The sequence below is a fragment of the Nannobrachium achirus genome (genome assembly GCF_963921795.1).
Source record: "Nannobrachium achirus genome assembly, chromosome: 7".
In the NCBI taxonomy this organism is placed as follows: domain Eukaryota; kingdom Metazoa; phylum Chordata; class Actinopteri; order Myctophiformes; family Myctophidae; genus Nannobrachium; species Nannobrachium achirus.
Window position 1 is genome coordinate 33,636,288 of NC_137816.1, and position 16,395 is coordinate 33,652,682.

The 16,395-nt window shown below is 41.6% G+C and overlaps 1 protein-coding gene across 3 annotated transcripts in view; it reads left to right on the forward strand.

Annotated features, from left to right (window-relative positions):
- The first annotated feature begins 5,963 nt into the window (after positions 1 to 5,963).
- Positions 5,964 to 16,395, forward strand: part of rnf111 (ring finger protein 111) — a 44,021-nt gene continuing 33,589 nt past the window's right edge. For 2 of the 3 annotated variants that reach the window (XM_080729659.1, XM_080729661.1), the window contains exons 1-3: positions 5,964 to 6,046; positions 10,745 to 11,760; positions 15,978 to 16,110. In XM_080729659.1, the coding sequence (XP_080585785.1) occupies positions 10,890 to 11,760; positions 15,978 to 16,110 (1,004 nt within the window). In that variant the 5' untranslated portion in view covers positions 5,964 to 6,046; positions 10,745 to 10,889. Of the gene's footprint in view, positions 6,047 to 6,318; positions 6,440 to 10,744; positions 11,761 to 15,977; positions 16,111 to 16,395 lie in introns of those variants that run through there. The other variant, XM_080729660.1, reaches the window with a different exon arrangement.

The window sequence follows — 16,395 nt, forward strand, 5'->3', positions numbered from 1 at the left end:
ACTTTGTACCAGAAACAATTTTATATGTTTACTTAAGGACGGACTGATACTGTACAGTTTGTATGTTTACTTGAGTACTGTACAGTTCACATGGTAAACTGTAGACTACTGTAGTTATCATTGTTGTCGGACAGAATCCTATATTTATATTATTTTCCGTAAATAAATGCAGTGGTAGTGAAAATAGTAGATCTACATGTGTTGTGAGCTTGTCGATCAGCGGTTTTCACCATTATAAAATGTTAATAAATAAGGAACGGTTTTGGACATATAAACTTTCAATATAAATAAACTTAGCCCATGTTTTTCAGCTCTATCTTTACTGGAATACAGTGTACTAACTATGTGTTGTCCATCTTGCACTCTGTAATTCCTTTCCCATTATCAAATAACAATCTTTGACTTGGTTACACCCCGCCATTCCGAAACACCGCTATTCCGAACGTTGACTTCTAACCCTAACCCTACCCCTAACCCTAACCCTAACCCTAACCCTTACCCTAACCCTAACCCTAACCCTAACTAACCCTAACCCTAACCCTAACCCTACCCCTAACCCTAACCCTAACCCTAAACCTAACCCTAACCCTGCTTCGGAATAGCGGTGTTTCGGAATGGCGGACTGTTGCCCTTTGACTTACCAAGATAGCTGACAACAACCCATCCTATGGACATGACCCTTGCCACTGGTCTATGTCAGCAAGTGGCCTGATAAAGAGACACTGGATGAAATCACTCTATCACTGTCTCATCTTAACCTATGGATGGACTCCACGGCGGACCTGTCATTATAATCATATCATTACCTGGCTGTCTGATATGGTTTATAATTATCCATATGGAGAAATCTCGCTATTTCTACGTGTCATGATTTCGACTAAGGGTTAGGGTTAGGGTTAGGTTTTAGGGTTAGATTTAGGCATATTTTTACTGAGGTTAGGGTTAAGGTTTGGGTTAGGTTTAGGCATGGGAGAGTGTTTCCTGCTGGTGTTTCAGTCCGAGTGTATCAAAGGGTGCTTTCGGAAATGCGCACCGGGTCTGGTTATGGTTAGGGTTAGGGTTAGTTTTAGGCATAGTTTTACTGAGGTTAGGGTTAGGGTTAGGGTTGGGTTTAGGCATAGTTTTACTGAGGTTAGGGTTAGGATTAGGGTTGGGTTTAGGCACTCACTACACTGAGCACACACCCCGTGCGCATTTCCGAACGCACCCTTTGATACGCTCGGACTGAAACATCTGCAGAAAACACTCTCCCGTTTAGGCATAGTGGTTAACATTCACCAGGTTAGAATTCACCAGCGTCGGCAGGTTAGCATTTCACCAGGTTAACATTCACCCGCGTCGAACAAATGGAACGTCGAAACAAATGTTATGTTGAAATATCGACACCCTCCCTATCCATATTATGATCAGATCTTGCAGGGATTTTCTGCACAGGGTCACTACAGTCTAAAGAACCGCCTCACAAAGGGCCCCTGGACTTTCTGTATACCCTAGGCAGGGGTGGGCAAGCTTTTGGGGTACGAGATCTAATAGTTTCAGATGAATAATAAATGCAAGATGCATTTTGAAAAAAGTTATATGCACATCAAACAACAATGCAGAGACTTCAAAATATTGATGATGATCCAGTTTCATGTATTCATATGGTTGAAAGATCAGTTCCTCCTTTATTTTCTCTTTTCACTGTCGGCTAGAAACTAAGCCCTTCCCAACAAATTGTTTACATTGACTTATTGACAAGCAGGTCATTGGTCAATGCATTCATTAGGCGGTTTCAGAGATTTACAAGGTTCTTTGAATTATCAATACATCAATGTGTTGATATATTAAAAAGCAAATAGTCCAGAACCTTAACTCATGTAGCCTAAATGTTCTAAGAAGTAATAAGTAATGGGATTGTAGCCTACGATGTTCCCTACTGGAATGCTAAAGCTGTACAGCCTCTCATTGACTTGATATGTGCGTGTGTGAGAGTGCTTTTTTGTGTTTCTCTTCTCCTTTTCTTAAATTTTTGTGATGAGAGGAGTTCCTTTGAAGGGAGCCTGGTCTCTAGTGTGGGGTTTTTGGCCACTGCGCTCAAGGTTAAAACGGAGTGCAGGCTGCAGCCTGCACCCAATGTCTGAGATTGGGTCCTACTTGTTGGACATTAATTATCAAACTCTTGTTTCGGTAGCACATGAAGTAAATTACAGAGGCACCTCACAGTTCTCCTTTCGCTCTTCAGCATGCTGTCACAGCAAAGAGCTGTGGCTGCCTTTGACGAAGCTCCAATGATCTACTAAAACCACAACACAACTTTCTGCTCACTCTTATTCATATGCTATATCTATACAAGCCCAAAGATCAGTATTCAAGAAGTCCAGAAGTCCAGGAAAGTTTGCAAATTCTACCATTAAAATGGCAGTAAAGCTGCACCACCTGGTGGAAGTTGTCAAATAAGCATGTGTTTCCTTTCAAGGCTCTTTACCACAACTGTATGAGATAAGCAGGCTGCAGGCCATTTTCAAGAGCATGAAATAGTACAGGGTAAACAATTATACTTTTTAAGGTTGCATTCCATTCAGGTCAGGACAAACAGAGCTGCTGGTATACTAAAATGCAGAGTGGTCCAAAAGTCCAAAATGCTTGATCGCTCATGTCATTTTGACATGAATCAGTTCCTGGAAGTACTGTTAAGGTGTGTGTGTGTGTGTGTGTGTGTGTGTGTGTGTGTGTGTGTGTGTGTGTGTGTGTGTGTGTGTGTGTGTGTGTGTGTGTGTGTGTGTGTGTGTGTGTGGCTCATGTGTGTGTGTGGCTCAACAGCACCACTTGGTCACCCAAGCCTGCCACTGTTCACCCAGCAGTATTGCAGTGCATGCTAGTTACAAAGTTACAAACATACTTACTTTTATAGTTACATACAAACACAGTCACGCATAGGAGATGGTGTGTACAACCGCTCAAAAATAAAAACGATGTCATCTTATTTAACAAGTATATTGTATGCTTTAGTTTATTGCTTTAAATTGTTATTTCTACAGTTGGATTGTTTGTGCCCAACAGATCCACTAGTGAGCTTACCTTAATTCATTTAACTATTGAGTTTGATATACCGTAGGCATATACATATTTGGTAGTCAAGTGTTTAGTAAAGGTCATGACAGTACTTTTCAAGGGGGTTTAGCTTGCTGCAAGCTGGTACCAGTACATATAGCTTATTTGGGGAGTTGTGTAAACTCTGAGGATTCAATGGGAAAATAATGTTGATTGTCTCACCTACGGTTCAAGAGCTATAGGCCAAAATGTGAATCTGCCTGTTATAAAGCCACCATGAGGCCAGTTTGAAAAGTGTAGAGTGGAAAAAACGATCTCTGCCACGACTTCGGCCTGGCGGAGTCTTTTTTCACCACTGAACTTGCAAATGTGAACTTGTCTTTGTAATTAGGGTTCCATGCACTGCGATTATGACATTGCCCCTGAGTGCAGGAAGATTGCAGGAAGATTGGCTTCAAGCTCAATGCCAAGAAAACTAAAATAATGCCATTAAACACAGAGAACAGAAACATTGCTACTGTCAGCAGGACAGTGCTTGCAGGTAGTCGAGGACTTCAAATATCTCTGTGCCTGGACTGTCTTGATGGAAGTTCCGGGGGGCATTTGCCTGCCCTGGAGAGCCTTGTACGGGACGAGGAGAGTGTTGAAATCTGATATGGGAGCTATTCAGATAGATAAAGTAGAATCAGTACTGCTGCAGGGGGCTGAGACATGTACAGTACAGCAGTACAGCAGGAAAAGGCCATGGGTGGCGTCTACACAAGAATGCTACGAAAGGCACTGGATGTCATAAGGGAAGGCCACATCAGCAACGTAGACCTCTACGGGTTACAGACATGGTCAGGGAGGGAAGGATGTTGCTGGCTGGGCATGATGTCAGGCACCCGGAACTGATGGCGAGCTCACTAACACTGTTGTAGACTAAAGACACAAGGATGGGAAGGGGGGGCGTGTCACCAACTGTATGTGGAGTGGACACACTGCGGCCTGACAGCGAAGCCAGCAACACTGTAGAGCTCAAGACCTATACTGAATAGGAGGTAGTTGGGGTGGCGAGTGGCGACGCAGGCATCCTGAGTTGCCGTTGGTTAGTCCACATGCTTGCATCACATCATCGCACAGCAACCCTGCAATAATATCACTCTCTAGTTGTTGACAGAATGTCCTATTGCTGAATGACAGTCTAATCACATCCTGCAATGACATTCTCAATCACCTGAGGAAGAGTTTTTTTTCTTCTTTTTTTCAGTTTTTCTTACATATTGCACTAATCCATGAACATTATAGTCATCAAATGTGTGCTTATAGCACTCACCCATTCTTGAGAATTGGGACAAAACCTTTTATATACTTCAATTATGCTGGGAAAAAATATTTAAAAAAAATATCAAAGTGTATTTTATTTACTTTGGATTTAGCCTATAAGGACTGCCGGAGTGACATATGGTAGGGACACACCGGTAATATTATTTAGTACATTTATCAAAAGATAAAACCAGGAATTGAGAGAGGGAGACCTTTGGATATAGCTAAACCTGTTAATGCCTGATTAAATTATGTTTTTGTAGAAATATGAAGGAGCCTATTTGTGTGTATTTGGACTATTTGTGTGTGTGTGTGTGTGTGTGTGTGTGTGTGTGTGTGTGTGTGTGTGTGTGCGTGCGTGCGTGCGTGCGTGCGTGCGTGCGTGCGTGCGTGCGTGCGAAATGTAGTGGAGTAAAAGTACAATATTTGGATCGTGGATACTCAAGTAAAGTACAAACACCTCAATATTGAACTTAAGTACAATACTTAAAGGGATATTCCACTTTCAACAGGGAGCAGTGGTAGGGCCTCTCTCCACATACAAACCCATTGTAACTTCAAACTCCATTTTAACCATGATAGAATCATTAAAAACACCCATTATTTTTTCTGGTGACTCATTTCACCTTCCTAATACATGAGCAGGCCGTGTTTTTTCGACAACTTTTTTAATTTATTTTTAATAATTATTTGGGAAAATGGAAAAAATGAAATACAAAACAATAATTATTAAAAATAAATGAAAAAAGTTATCGAAAAAACACAGCCTGCTCACATATTAGGAGGGTAGTATGAGTCACCAGAAAAATAATGAGTGTTTTGAATGAATCTATCATGGTTAAAATGGAGTTTGAAGTTACAATGGGTGTGTGTGGGGAGAGGCCCTGGGCCTGGAGGGCATGGTAACATTTACATCAAATATCTAAATATTCAATCAAGCAAATTAAAAACTGTTCAGGGTGTTCATAGGTTAGATGATAAAATTACCAAAAGTTTTTTTGAAAGTGAAATATCCCTTTAAGTAAAAGTACTTAGTTACTTTACACCAGTGGTTCTCAACGTGGATTTCAGGGACTCTCTAGGTTCCTTCATGGGGGTCTAAATTGACTCTTGCAAGTCTGTTTTGATTGATTGATTGAAGAGTTTATTAGAAGTTTGCATAGGAAAAGGTACAGTTTCATGACGGTACAGTTCACTGGTACAAGGTCTACTAAAAGGAGATCCATGAAAAGACTAAGCTTATTTCCACTGGAAACCATTGAAGTATCTCATATAACATTGAATGACAGACAAATAGAACACAGTACTATGCAGTAGATATGTATAGAAAAACAAAAAAGAAGACAGTAAGTCTAAAACAAACAGTATATACAAAGAAGGGGCAGGGGAGGGGAGGCTTTGACAGTGTTGGTTCCATTTGTACACGGTCAAAGTTAAGGGGAGACCTTGAAAATGTCAAAGTTTGAGAACCACTACTTTACACCACTGGTAAAGTGTCGTGAAGAAGTGAAAATGGCATTATATTATGATGATTATAACTCAATGGAGGAGGGAGTCACTCTGGCGCCCCTGTGTGGCTGTGAAGGGATTTGTTTTGTGTTGTAGCAGCCAGTCAGTCGGTAGCAGCCGAGTAGAGAGACGACCTGCTGGGTAAACAACAGTGGATGCCTCGAACAACCAGGAATGGGAGCGTCTCCGAGGGCTAATAGTGAGGCTTTTACATCTTGTCATATGGAAAACATGCTATGCAGATCGTACAGTGCGGTCAGAACGCATCCTAGCGTTTCAATCGACAGAAAGGACTGAGTATCATCGGTTCTTTTGGTCAGTGGAGTGTAGCTAACGTTAGCTTAGCTTCGTCGCTAAACCAAACCAGGGCCCTTTTCCTCTGCTCTGGAGCTGTGTTGTCACTTTCACAACCCCAGCTTTACCAACGGCGTTGGATCGCGATTTGTATTTAGGCCTCGCTAGTTCACTAGTTTATGACCAGCTGGTTGTGAATATTTTAACATTGGTGATGCCTTTTCCACCGGGTTTAATCATAGATGTTACTAAAAGGCCCGGGTGGTAGATTTTTGAAAAGGACTATCGTTGGCTTAAGGTATGTTTTGCCTTTGTTGTCCTCTCTCTCTCTCTCTCTCTCTCTCTCTCACTACTAGTGTGTGCTACTAGGCTAGCTCGTTAGCTATCTAGTTGATTGATCCTTCATTCTGCTGCCTGCAATAACTACGTCCAGTTCTTCTTGACAAACGTATTCTTAGTGCTCCAGTAATTTGTACTAACACGAAATGTCATGTTGTATCATATGACCTCAAAAGCTATAATACTCAGTGATGTCATTTAGGGGCTGTGTGTGTATCCCAGCAAAAATGATGATGGTTCAGCGTCACTATACTGGCTGTCATTCGTTTATATCTATGTTATTACGTATATTTATGTTGGAAGAATACATTAAACAATATAGCTTGCTGTTATTGCGACTGGTAGTGATTGCCTGTGAAGAAACTAACCACAACGGGCAACATTACAGCAGCTCAAGTCCTGGCTGAGAGGTTCATCCTGTATTATGTCTTGACTCCATGTTGTTTATACATCAGTATTCTATCGCGCGCGTGTGTGCGTGTGTGTGTGTGTGTGTGTGTGTGTGTGTGTGTGTGTGTGTGTGTGTGTGTGTGTGTGTGTGTGTGTGTGTGTGTGTGTGTGTGTGTGTGTGTGTAAGTGTAAGTAGTTAGGGTATTATCTGACTGGAAGTCATCATCGTCATCCCCTTGGAAATAATGCATGTTGTATCCCTGCTGCTGCTCGGGGAGAGATTGCCTCCAGTGCTGTTCCTCTTGAGGCCTCTGTATTCATGCATGTCATTGCGCAGTCTGTTCTGTGGTATGTAAAGGGCTAGAGACTCATCAGTGGCTTGGAGAGAAGGTCTCTGTGGACGATGGCATAGGTTGGGCCTGGGGCTTCCTTTCATTGGCAGGCAGCAGCTCATTTCTTCACTTATTAGTTGACGAAAACATCTCAGTTTCAAGTCATTTAATAATAATGATACAAAAGATAATAACAAATGTTGTCATGTTATGCATGATTGTAAAGCGCTTCAAAACATCTACAAAAGTTCAAAAAAAATCTAGAAAATATAAAATAATTCACTGATTAATACAGTAGAACTGGAATAAAGTGAAAGGTACAGAATGACATGTCATTATTGTCATTTGTCAAAATTGTCATATTGTCATGTCAATACTGTCATATAGTTAAACGTGATGTTACAGATTTCTGTAAACATCAGACACCTAGTGAAGAGAATTTTAAATATGCATTTTTTGTCATGAAAATGTGGCTTCAGCCACATGATTGATATTGCCTTAGATACAATCTTGCAAGTTGATCACAAGTGCAAAATACAGTTGTCATCCTGATTCCTTCTAAAGTTGTCACCTAGGCTGTTTTGTAATGCTAACATAGTGGCCAAAGATTAAAAAATATATAATTGGAAGAATATGTGCTCTTTTTGCAGCCATTTTGGTTGTACATGGTTTACTATCCACTGTTTTGGTTTGGATGACTCAAATAGTTTTTTCTCCTTTTTTACTTTGTAAAAACGACAGTGTCTGTCCACTCTTTCAAAAACATGGTTTTACATACATTGTTCTGTTACATTGATATAATAAACACTCCTGGATGTTTTTAAGACTTATTTTCAATCATGTTACAAGTTGTCAAAAAAATATATATATTCACCAATACCAATCTTGTATCCTTGTTACTAGCTACCTGGCTTATACTGTATATAGTTATCATACATTATCTAGATGTGAACAATTGAACAAGATATCAATATTGCAAAAGGCAACAATCTGGATATCCATTTTCTCTCGCTTGCCCTGCATACAGGTAAAGCCAGCCAATCACTTAATTTATCCAGCCTCAAAGGAAATTCACCTCTACTTTATACTTTAGTGTGTCGAATAGAAAAAGGTTAAAGACAATTCAACTCTGGCATGAGAGAGGTGTGCATGAGATGAGCAGCAGCACCCATGAAAGTTTGACTTGAAGGCAAGGTGTGCATGAGATGAGCAGCAGCACCCATGAAAGTTTGACTTGAAGGCAAGGTGTGCATGAGATGAGCAGCAGCACCCATGAAGGTTTGACTTGAAGGCGCCAGCTTGTCTCATATTTCTCATGCTGCCCTACCTGCTTACTTGGCTCTCATTGTATTGAAATTGAATTATTAGGTGTTGTCTGGAAAGTCAATATCATGAATACATTTTCATTAAGGGCAACATTGCTCTGCTTAGGTTTTTCACTGTTGCTACACTTCAAATATCAAATGACGAGTGCGAGCAGATTGTCATATCGCTATCCAGATATTTGGCATAAATATCCCTATACAAAATTGTGTCTATATTGTGCAATCATGGTAGTACACGTATGAAACATTTAAACTCTCATGTTCTTATAGAACCTATTCCGAGATGAATTCCACAATCTGAAAACAAATAACTGCCCGCTATTTTGCAGAACATTTGTGAGGGAGGGACAATTGGGCAATAGAAAACACCACAAGTAGCTAGTATTTAAATTATCTGTGGTATAGTTTGTTTATCCTCATTTCCAATCTCAGTGCTATGGAATATAGTTAGGGTTAACGCTTATTATTCATAGTATATGACCATAAGGCCTATAGCTGCACTGTCTTAATTGGATTTTGTAATGTAGTATATTAGTAATAATTCGTATATCATTCATTATATTCATTGTTAGTAAACAAGGGGCTTCTGTCAAACAATAACATTCAGTGCAGTGCATCTGCATGAATGCTAATGACTCATAAGGGCAGAAAATGTATGCACCGTTGAGATTTAATGGCTTCATTCACCTGACCTACCTAGGAACTTAAGTTGATGTTAATTTTAACAGTAAATACATCATTATTTGTCTGTTTCCTTTGGGCATTTATGTAGATGTACTTATAAATGACAGTGGTCTCTTTAATCAGTGAATAAAAATACTTTTTTTCCCTGCTAATCGCTTTAGTTACACCATCATTGCCAGTAATTTATATATATATATTTTGGTTTTGAAAATGTAAAACGTTCGCAGTGTCCTTTAGAGACAAGCCTACTGTAAACTGGCCTTTGCCTTATGTTGCCTAAATAGTTCACCTAACCCTAGCTAAATCGACAGACTACAACTACATCAACAGAAAGGGGAAACATTCTTTGAATGTACAAGCAATGAACAACAATTGGATATTGTTGTCAGATGGCTGTCAAATGCATTATGCCTTTTTGTACATGGAGTGTGGAGATTATTTATAAAACATGTTAGTTGTGGATAGAGATTGTTTTCATAATTGTAATTTTCCTTTAAAAGATGAACTCAATTAGTGTGCATCTAGCCTTAGAAAAGATTTGGGCCAGTGGTCTACGAGGTGGCCGTCATTAATCTCAGTAAACTGAGGGATGAGTATTTATTGATAGTAGTTTAGTTTTTATACAGAATGTGAATTTGTAGTTGTGTACAATACATTTTGAGGCACAATCCATCTCAACCATTTTAATTTGCCTTCCCCATTCTTGATTAGTTTTATTTGTCTCAAAGTGTCCTGTTTTAGCAGAGCAGTTTTGTGTGATTCAATTTCTCACATTTAAGCTATTAGTAGGGTAATAGAATAATATATTTTTTAAATATAAGTCATCTAGCCTTGAAGCCTACTAGCTGTGTGTGTGTGTGTGTGTGTGTGTGTGTGTGTGTGTGTGTGTGTGTGTGTGTGTGTGTGTGTGTGTGTGTGTGTGTGTGTGTGTGTGTGTGTGTGTGTGTGTGTGTGTGTGTGTGTGTGTGTGTGTGTGCGTTTCTTTTTAAGATTCAGGTTAGCGTTTCTTTTTAAGATTCAGGTTAGTATTCAGTGTGATTCATGCATTGCCAGCCCAGGAAACAATATGCCTAAATGCTTCATAATTGACTCAGCCAGAGGTTATCCATTTTCTCTTTTCTACCACAAATATTAAGCAGTCCTGGAGTTCTTTTTGTCTGCACACATAGAAAATTACCAGAGAGGTGCAATATGTTACATAATTGTATATTGTGCAAGTAGCTGTGAACAGGGTTGTATAGCCCTACATTTAAAAAAAAATAAAAAAGTTGGAAAATAATGCATAATAAATGTTTAATGACTTGTAACTGATTTGGTTTGGTTAAAACAAAAATTGTTCTTTGAGCTGATGTGATTAGCCGAGAGAAGTGAGTATCAAAATACTGAAGGAAAGGTTAGAATCTCAAGTTATTCATTCAAATAAATCCCGGGTTGTACTGTATCATTAAACTTTGAATTTGCCAATTGCACTCATCATGTGCACCTGATGTTTAACACCCTCTCATTTTCCCTCTACTTTCTTCTGTGCTCTAGGTTGCGTGAGATGTCACAGATAGAATCCTAGGACCCGGTGTGTGTGGGGCTGTGGTGGGTGTGGATGTGTGTGTGTAAGAGGGGGTGTGTGTGCGCGTGTGTGTATGTACTTGTCATTTCATCTGAGAGGTGAGGACCTGCCACCATGAAGAGTGAGCTGCCAGCTGAGGCCACAGGCAGACAGGAGAACCTGAAGGAGCCACTGGTCAACCCAGAGCCTGTGGAGGCAGCCAAGAGCTTCCCTGGAAACATGGAGGTGATCAGCAAAGCAGGCAGTGAATTTGCAACGCTGTGTGCAGAGCCTAGGCATCGGTCCCTGAGGGACACAGGAGCACGCAGAGACTCAGAAAGGAGCCTGCCTGGGCGCAAGAAGCGCAAGAGCCAACAGGCAGGCCCTTCAGACTGCTCCCTGAAGGAGGGCCATATCAGCGAGAGCTCGTTGGCCCCCCAGCGCCCCAGGGTGGAACTCTTAGAACATCCCAGCGGAGATGAACACAACGATGAGTCCTCTTTCAGTGACTGTGCATCCTCTCCTTCGTCCAGCCTGCGATTTGGGGACTCGGACACTCTGAGCTCAGAAGATGAGGGGGAGGCTGGGGCGGCAGGGGGCCACCAACACAAGGCAGCAGCAGAAGGGACGGGTGTCGGCTTACGCCCCGTTCTGGGTCGAACTCGGGGGAGTCGCTCACACAAGTGGGTGCGGCCGGAGGCCGAGCCTGTGCTGCTGAAGCGACCGTGTCTAAGTGGACGACGCCTGCCCCACAGGAAGCGCTTCCTGAAAGCGGCGCCCAGCGGGACACAGCGGACCCAGAAACAGAAGGAGCGGCTGCTTCTCCAGAGGAAGAAGCGGGAGGTGATCGCTCGCAAGAAGTACGCTTTGCTCCACAGCACCAGTAGCTCAAGTGAGGAACTGAGCAGCGAGTCATCGTCCCCTTCCTCTACTGAAGCAGAGGATGAGCTGTACGTGGATGTCAGCAGCACCAGCAGCCAGCCCAACAGTGCTGCTGTAGCCACAGGTGAGAGGAATCAGATTTATTCTCTATATCATACGATGGCCTTGCATGCCAAAAAGCTATTTTTGGCACGCAACACCATTATAGGATGAAGCTTGATGCGTTGTGAACTTCTACATCGGCTATTTTCGCAGGTAAATAGAGCATTAGCGCTTTACAATGTGCATTATATTCACCTATTCTCACACAGGTAGCAGAGGGAAGTCAAACCATTGGGAGCATTTAGGGGTTCAGTCTGCTCAAGGACACTTCCACAGTAACACAATAGGAGCCAGGTATCGAACTGGGAACCTTCTGATTCCTAAGCGGCCACTCCATCTCCTGAACCACTGCCGTTGCGGGCCGCCTATATATGACTTGAGACTTAAGTGGTTAGGCAAAACAATTGCCTTGTGCCAGCTCCTTTTCTTGGCTGTTACTATACAGATAATGGTTAAGGATAAGCAATAGGATAGGCAAGTTACTGAATCAGTCTTTTGTAATTTACAGTTACAGAAACACGAAGGAATACAGTTGTTGTTATTACCAAATGTTACAAATGTAACAGAGTCAAAATCAGTTGCCCCAAGCACAGTAACTTTACAGAACTTGCTGTTATTTGTGCAGAGATGCATGAACACAATTGAGTCAGACCTATTGTATGTACAGCAGGGGTAATACTCAGTTTATGCTCTGCCTCCATTGTACATTGGTGTTGCACTCTGAATACAGCCAATCCACGGTCAATCTCAAAACGTGCCATGACACATGTTGTGAGCTACTTTTGGTGCGCAACACCGCCATATGACGACGTATAAATCGAGCTTTAGAGTACACGTGGACAGGCCAAGAGTAGATTATACAGATTCATTATTTATTCTTTGCAATCACACCAGCCTGCAGAGTTAGTCTGTCTGTTACACCCAATTTGTTTGCTTTGACATTCAGCGATTCGCTGGCTTGTGTTGAAATGAGCCGAGGTTGTGGAGCGGTGGGTTACTTCCTTTTCATACAGTGCCATTTGAAATATTCACCATTTTGTCATTTTCAAATGACTTTTTCGCTAACCCTATCTAATAATCATATTGTCAGAGATAAGTGAGATGAGTACCAATTAAAGCAATGCTATATTAGTCATGACTAGTGGTTTTAAAAACCATCACATCTAGTCACTGATGGTGAATTCATTGCCATTTTGACTGTGCTGACTTTGTGATATTTGTGTTTCTGCAGTCGGACTAAAATGCTTTAGGATCAATAACATTGTAATGCTTAAAGGAAAATGTGTTTTGTAGCAACACTAGCTAGTAATCTGTACCATACTAGTGTGGAGGTGAGCTTAGTTTGTACGGAAGAGGGTGAGTAAAAGTTACAATGCATGGCTGTTTGTCATAGATTCCCCTTGATGTTGCAGAGAAACTTTGATGACAGAGACAACAATATAACCTCTTGTCATGGTGTCAATAGCATCATGCATTGCAAACCCCAGTTTCCCTTCCACTTTCTTGCTGGTTACTGCAAGAAAATACATCTGATAATGTATTCTGTGTCTGCGCGAGGGCTGAATCACAGTTTTGTGTATACAACACAAAACTACTGGAGGAGTTTGATTGGCTCTGAAATGGGTCGGGCAGCTGTTGGTCCAAAAAAAGCTAACCATTAGTTCAAAGGCAGTGGTGATGAGGGACTTGTGAGAAGGTGAAAGTTTCCTTCTCCCCACTGCTATTTGAATCCCCACACCTGGTCAACTGGAGCTTAGACCACAGATACCTCTACTTTGGTTAGAATACATGTGTTGTCAGTTCCTAAATCTTCTAAACACCCTCGTCTGAGTATGACGACACGGCTCAGTTCAGCTTGCTTCTAACAGGCAACCTCTGTTTCCTGAGCTGAAATGAGGACTTTGTCACAAGAGAGAACTCTTGTGTTTCAAGGAAATGCAAACTACCCTTGGATAACTCTCACCTCTATCTCAGTTCATTATGTTCTTCATGTAGCCTTGACAATGTTTGGCACTGCTGTGGCCCTGAGGGGGCTATGAAGGGGTCAGGGGAGAGGTTTGTGGTTGTGCCTCTGATTGTCATGGGAGGCAGGTGGGTGGAGAAGAGTCGGGCTCCCAGCTCTGTGCTGCAGCCTTTGCATAGAAACAGCAGGTCTCTGAGGGGAACAGGATTTTGTTTACAACACGGCCATGGAGGGAGTCAGCTGCTGGAGCCAACTTTCTAACCGATGCTGGGTAGAAGACTCATACCTGTAATGGGGCTCAGACCCAGATGCACAACTGCTTAGAATTCGTATACACATTTTCCAATGTGAGATTAACACGATCTCTTCAACCCCTATATTAAACAATTAATACAGAATGAATAGCACAGGTGACAAAATTGCTTCTTTTTATACAAGATCTGAGCACGGTGCACCACCAACATGTGCTTAATATGTTCAAACTTAAACCAATTGCAAGGCTGCTTGCAATTGATATACATATATTCTTACTATTAACTATTTGTTTGTGTAGCAGCATGAGTGGTTCTTCGGCATCCCAGGTAGCTAGGCTAGGAGAGGGTGCTAAGCAGCAGCCCCTAGGAGACCTGGAATAGAAATTACTTTGGGGAATTGAGTTTGCCACCATGATAAGCCACTACTAGCGCTAGTTATCACACACTAAGAGATGGGTCCTTTTAGCCCAATACATAAGACAGCTACGTTTTTTTTTTTATATAAATGTATAGGCTATACTTATAGCCTATACATTATTTTACATGTTTTTTGTTCTCAACACCTTGAGATTTACACCTCTTCCACTGCTGTTGATTTCAACATTTTAAAATGGTCAGGCCTATGGAACGCTCCCGGGATCCTGCTGTTGACAGCAAGGCCAGGCAGGGCGAGTTGAGTGAGAGTTGTAGATCTCTTGCTGTAGCTGGGGGGGGGGTGGGGGGAATGGCAAACAGTTTTGAGCGGCATTTGCTGACCTACATTTCTTTTAGGCCTAGTACTACACATGTATATTGGGGAAAACGTGAAAAATCTAGCTACTTTAACAATTTGAGGTAACAACGGTAACCGAGGGGGAAAAGGAGTCATGCTGTTTGAGTAAGAATGCAACATGAAAGTAGGACAAGAGAAGAGTACATCTCCCTCCACACACTATAGTGTATTTGTGTATCCCAAGTTCGACATTATGTGCACACGTTTTTATATTTAGCATTTCCCATAATATACTAACATTCACAGTGATGCATAAACGTAGCAAAGCGTGGCCCAAATTACATAAGGAAGTGGGTTTATACCAGGTTCCGTTTCAAAAGTTCTTTGTTGATGAAAACATCATTGGGATTGCTTGCAGTATCTGCAGGAGTTTGTATGTTCTGTCTAGGGTGCTTGTCATGGAGTTTAGGGCTGTCACAATCATGCAATCTTACTTGAGAATTACAGAAATAATTGTAATTAAGTATTTTTGGCATTGAACATATAAATAAAATGTACATTTCTTTTTGGATTTAAGCTTCTTGAAACAAAAATTGCACAGAGCGCATATGACGAATAACTGAAATATACAAAGAAATAACTGACATATTTAATAACATTATACTTTTAAACTGGGAGATGGACAATCTGCATTAAGCTCATACGAGCTGCATTCCCCTGCAATATTTTCGCTATCTTAGTTTCAACAAATATTACATTATGAGGATTATGACTGTTATGACTGTTATTGTCTGGTGGAAAACATCCTATGTCAAACTAAAATTCCAAAGTATCAGGGCGCATGCTGGCCTACCGGTCCATGCACATACCACATAGGCTTTGATGCCTGACAGCACGGGTTCGACGATTTTTGCTGCTTCTCTCTCCCCATCTCTCTCCCCATTTCCTGTCAGTCTACTGTCCTATCAATAAAGGCATAAAAGCCCGGAAAACAAATCTTAAAAAAATACAAATAAATCCAAAGTATCAAGTTGCAGGAAAAACATAAGTAGCAGATCTACAAGCAGTCAAGCTTGTGCATCTGCTACTTTTGATACTTTTGTGTGACACTGTACTGTAGTATGATCAAATAGGGGGTTTAATTTACAAAAAAAGACGCAACGTTATTAGAATATGGAGCTAAGACGTTTCTGCCCGACAGCAATGTCGTGCAAAATAATTGCAATTATCTCGAATGATTGTGATCGGGTGATTTATGTAATGATTGTGAGAGAGGCCTGATGGAGTTGAAACCTTTTGGTTGTGTTCAGGTGCTCTGGATGAGGACGTGGTGGTGATTGAAGCCACTCCAGCCCCAGCGCCGCCAGTCACTGCCAGCGAGGAGATCAACGTCACCTCCACAGACAGTGAGGTGGAGATAGTCACTGTGGGAGATGGCTTCAGGTAAGCAACCTCTTGCCTGTCTGTCTGTCTGTCTGTCTGTCTGTCTCTCTCTCTCTCTCTCTCTCACACACACACACACACACACACACACACACACACACACACACACACACACACACACACACACACACACACACACACACACAGTTCCTCAGGCAGGTCATTCCAATGTCAAGGAGCCCTGACAGCAAAGGAACGGTCACCCTTGGTCTTCAGCCTCTACTCAGGAAAAACCTCAGGCTGTGCAGTGTGTGCACCCACAGGCTCATAAGGGGTTAATGGCTC